Here is a 2,651-nt window from a genome sequence, read left to right on the forward strand (position 1 = left end):
TTGTGAGCCACCATGTGGTTGCTGGGAATTGAACTCAGGACCTTTGGAAGAGCAGGCAATGCTCTTAACTGCTGAGCCATCTCTCCAGCCCCTCTGGTAGTCTTGTCATGCCCAGCTGACATGTTTTATTTGACGCCCCCTAACCACTGGCTCTTAGAATATTTCTGCCCCTTCTCCTGTAATGCTTCCGAGCCTTGGGTTATTATCAGAATAGTACATTAATAGTACTTAAGTAGTACATTTCTTTTAGGGGGTTTAATACTTGTTTTTTTCAAAGGAGACAGATCTAAAGCAAATTTAAGTTACAGAAATCATAAAATAATTTCTTACTTAATATACCAAGTACTTATTTTATTATTGTGTGTTTTGTATGTGTTTATGCCTGGTTATGTGTAGTGGCCAGAGATAATTCAAATGGTGGTCTTAGGTTTGTCCACATTGTTTTTGAGACAGTTTTTTTGCTGGCCAGTGAAGCAGGCTTTCGTATTTATTTGTTTGTTTGTTTGTTTGTTTATTTATTTTTGTTCTGTTTTTCCAGACAGGGTTTCACCGTAGCTTTGGAGCCTGTCTTGGAACTAGCTCTTGTAGACCAGGCTGGCCTCAAACTCAGAGAGATCTGTTTACCTCTGCCTCCTGAGTGCTGGGATTAAAGGTGTGCACCACCACCATCCAGCTGCAGGCTTTCTTTTGAGCTACCAACCAGATGCCAAATCATGACACAGAGACTCATTAGTTATGAATGTTCGGCCTTATCTTAGGCTTGTCCCACTAGTTTTTATAACTTAATTTAACCTGTTTCTATTCATCTACGTTTTTCCTCAGGGCTTTTACCTTTCTTTCATTATGTCTTAGTCCATGTCTGTGTGCCAGGCAGGCCCAGGGTGTCTCCTTCTCTTTCTCCATCATTATCTTATTCTCCCCTGAGCCTAGCTAGATTCCTCTTCCTGCTTCTTCTCACTGCCTGCAAACTCTGCCTATCCCTCTATTGCCTAGCCACTGACCATTTAGCTTTTTATTTGATCAATCAGGTGCCTTAGGCAGGCAAAACAACACACCTTTCCATTGTTACACAAATGCAGCATAAACAAATGTAACACTCTTTACATGTTAAACAACTACATCACAAACAAATGTAACACATCTTTGCCTAATTAAAGTAATACTCCACAACAGGCTTGGAATTGTCAAGTAGGCCAGGCCTGCCAGCCAGTGAGCCCTCGGCATCCTCTTCCTCTCTAACATGGTGGTTGTTTGTGTTACCATACCTGAATTTTTTTTTTTTTTTAACATTGATTTTTACGGATTGACCTCAGGTCTTCATTGTTTGCTAGGCAGGCACTTTACAGATCTGATCTCTCTTATTCTCGCTAGCCCTACTTTTTTTAGTTTTATATAAGTGTAAAATCAGACTTTATAGTATATTTAAGTATAAAGAAACATTGCTGGGACTAGTTTGAAATGAAAACATACTATTTCGTAACAAATACTGTGTAACAAAAAAATTATCCTTTAGTAATACTGAAATAAATTGTGAGCTAAGCTCAGTGCTATAAAGAGTTGGGGTGTTAAATGGACATAGTATGCAATCATAGAATCTTAATGCCACTCACTAATAATGTGTGCTGGAATAGAGGATGCAAAGTGACCCTTCATTTTGTTTACTGTCATTTCTTTTTGAAACTCTTTTGCAACATGTAGGCATCAGGAAAAGCTCGCACTAGAAGGAGAGGAGTATTTGCAGAGCAAGGAGGCCCTGCGGCTGATGCTCGCCGATCTGAAGAAGCAGCAGGAAGCAGGCCTCGCTCTACAACCTGGCTTGCCAGAGAAGCAAGCTCAGTTAAAGATTTGTAAGAAATTCCTCCAGAAAGCCCAAGATTTGACATCCTTGCTAGAGGAGCTAAAAGCTCAGGGCAATTACCTCTTGGAGTGCACTAAAAATCCTAGCTTCAGCGAGGAGCCGTGGCTGGAAATAAAACAGCTGCATGAAAGCCTTCTTCAGCAGCTCCAGGTGAGACGGACAGAGAAAATCCCCTTGCCTGTGGCAGTCACCACACAGGATTCTTATACTGAGCTAGTGCTTGGATGTTGTTCTTCTGCTGAATCCAATGCTTTCAAGGGGTTTCAGTTTTACCTAAAAATGCTAACACTCATTATCCACCCCCTGACCCATCCATCCATCCATCCATCCATCCATCCATCCATCCATCCATCCATCCATCCATCCTCCCTCCCATGCCTTCATTCCCTCATCCACTTGTTCAATTTATCCATCTGTCAATAATGCATCCACTCACCCAACCAACTGCCCCCTTTCTACTTACTCATTTAGTGTTTATCCATCCATGCACCCATCCATGTACCCATCCACTCTCCCATCCACTCTCCCATCCACCCATCCATCCATCCATCCATCCATCCATCCATCCACCCATCCACTCACCATCCATCCACCCACCCATCCATCCACCCACCCATCCACTCACCATCCATCCACCCATCCATCCATCCATCCACCCATCCATCCATCCACCCATCCATCCATCCACCCATCCACTCACCATCCATCCATCCATCCATCCATCCATCCATCCACCCATCCACTCACCATCCATCCATCCATCCATCCACCCATCCACTCACCATCCACCCAC

General features: G+C 43.1%; 1 protein-coding gene across 2 annotated transcripts in view; it reads left to right on the forward strand.

The window, feature by feature from the left end:
* The window catches only part of Syne2 (spectrin repeat containing nuclear envelope protein 2), a 294,128-nt gene that overhangs the window by 138,642 nt on the left and 152,835 nt on the right, over positions 1–2,651 (forward strand). For both annotated transcript variants that reach the window (XM_026779484.1, XM_026779485.1), the window contains one exon: positions 1,699–2,008. In XM_026779484.1, the coding sequence (XP_026635285.1) occupies positions 1,699–2,008 (310 nt within the window). The remainder of the gene's footprint in view (positions 1–1,698; positions 2,009–2,651) is intronic.

Source organism: Microtus ochrogaster, chromosome 1 (assembly GCF_000317375.1).
Source record: "Microtus ochrogaster isolate Prairie Vole_2 chromosome 1, MicOch1.0, whole genome shotgun sequence".
Taxonomy (NCBI): Eukaryota; Metazoa; Chordata; class Mammalia; order Rodentia; family Cricetidae; genus Microtus; species Microtus ochrogaster.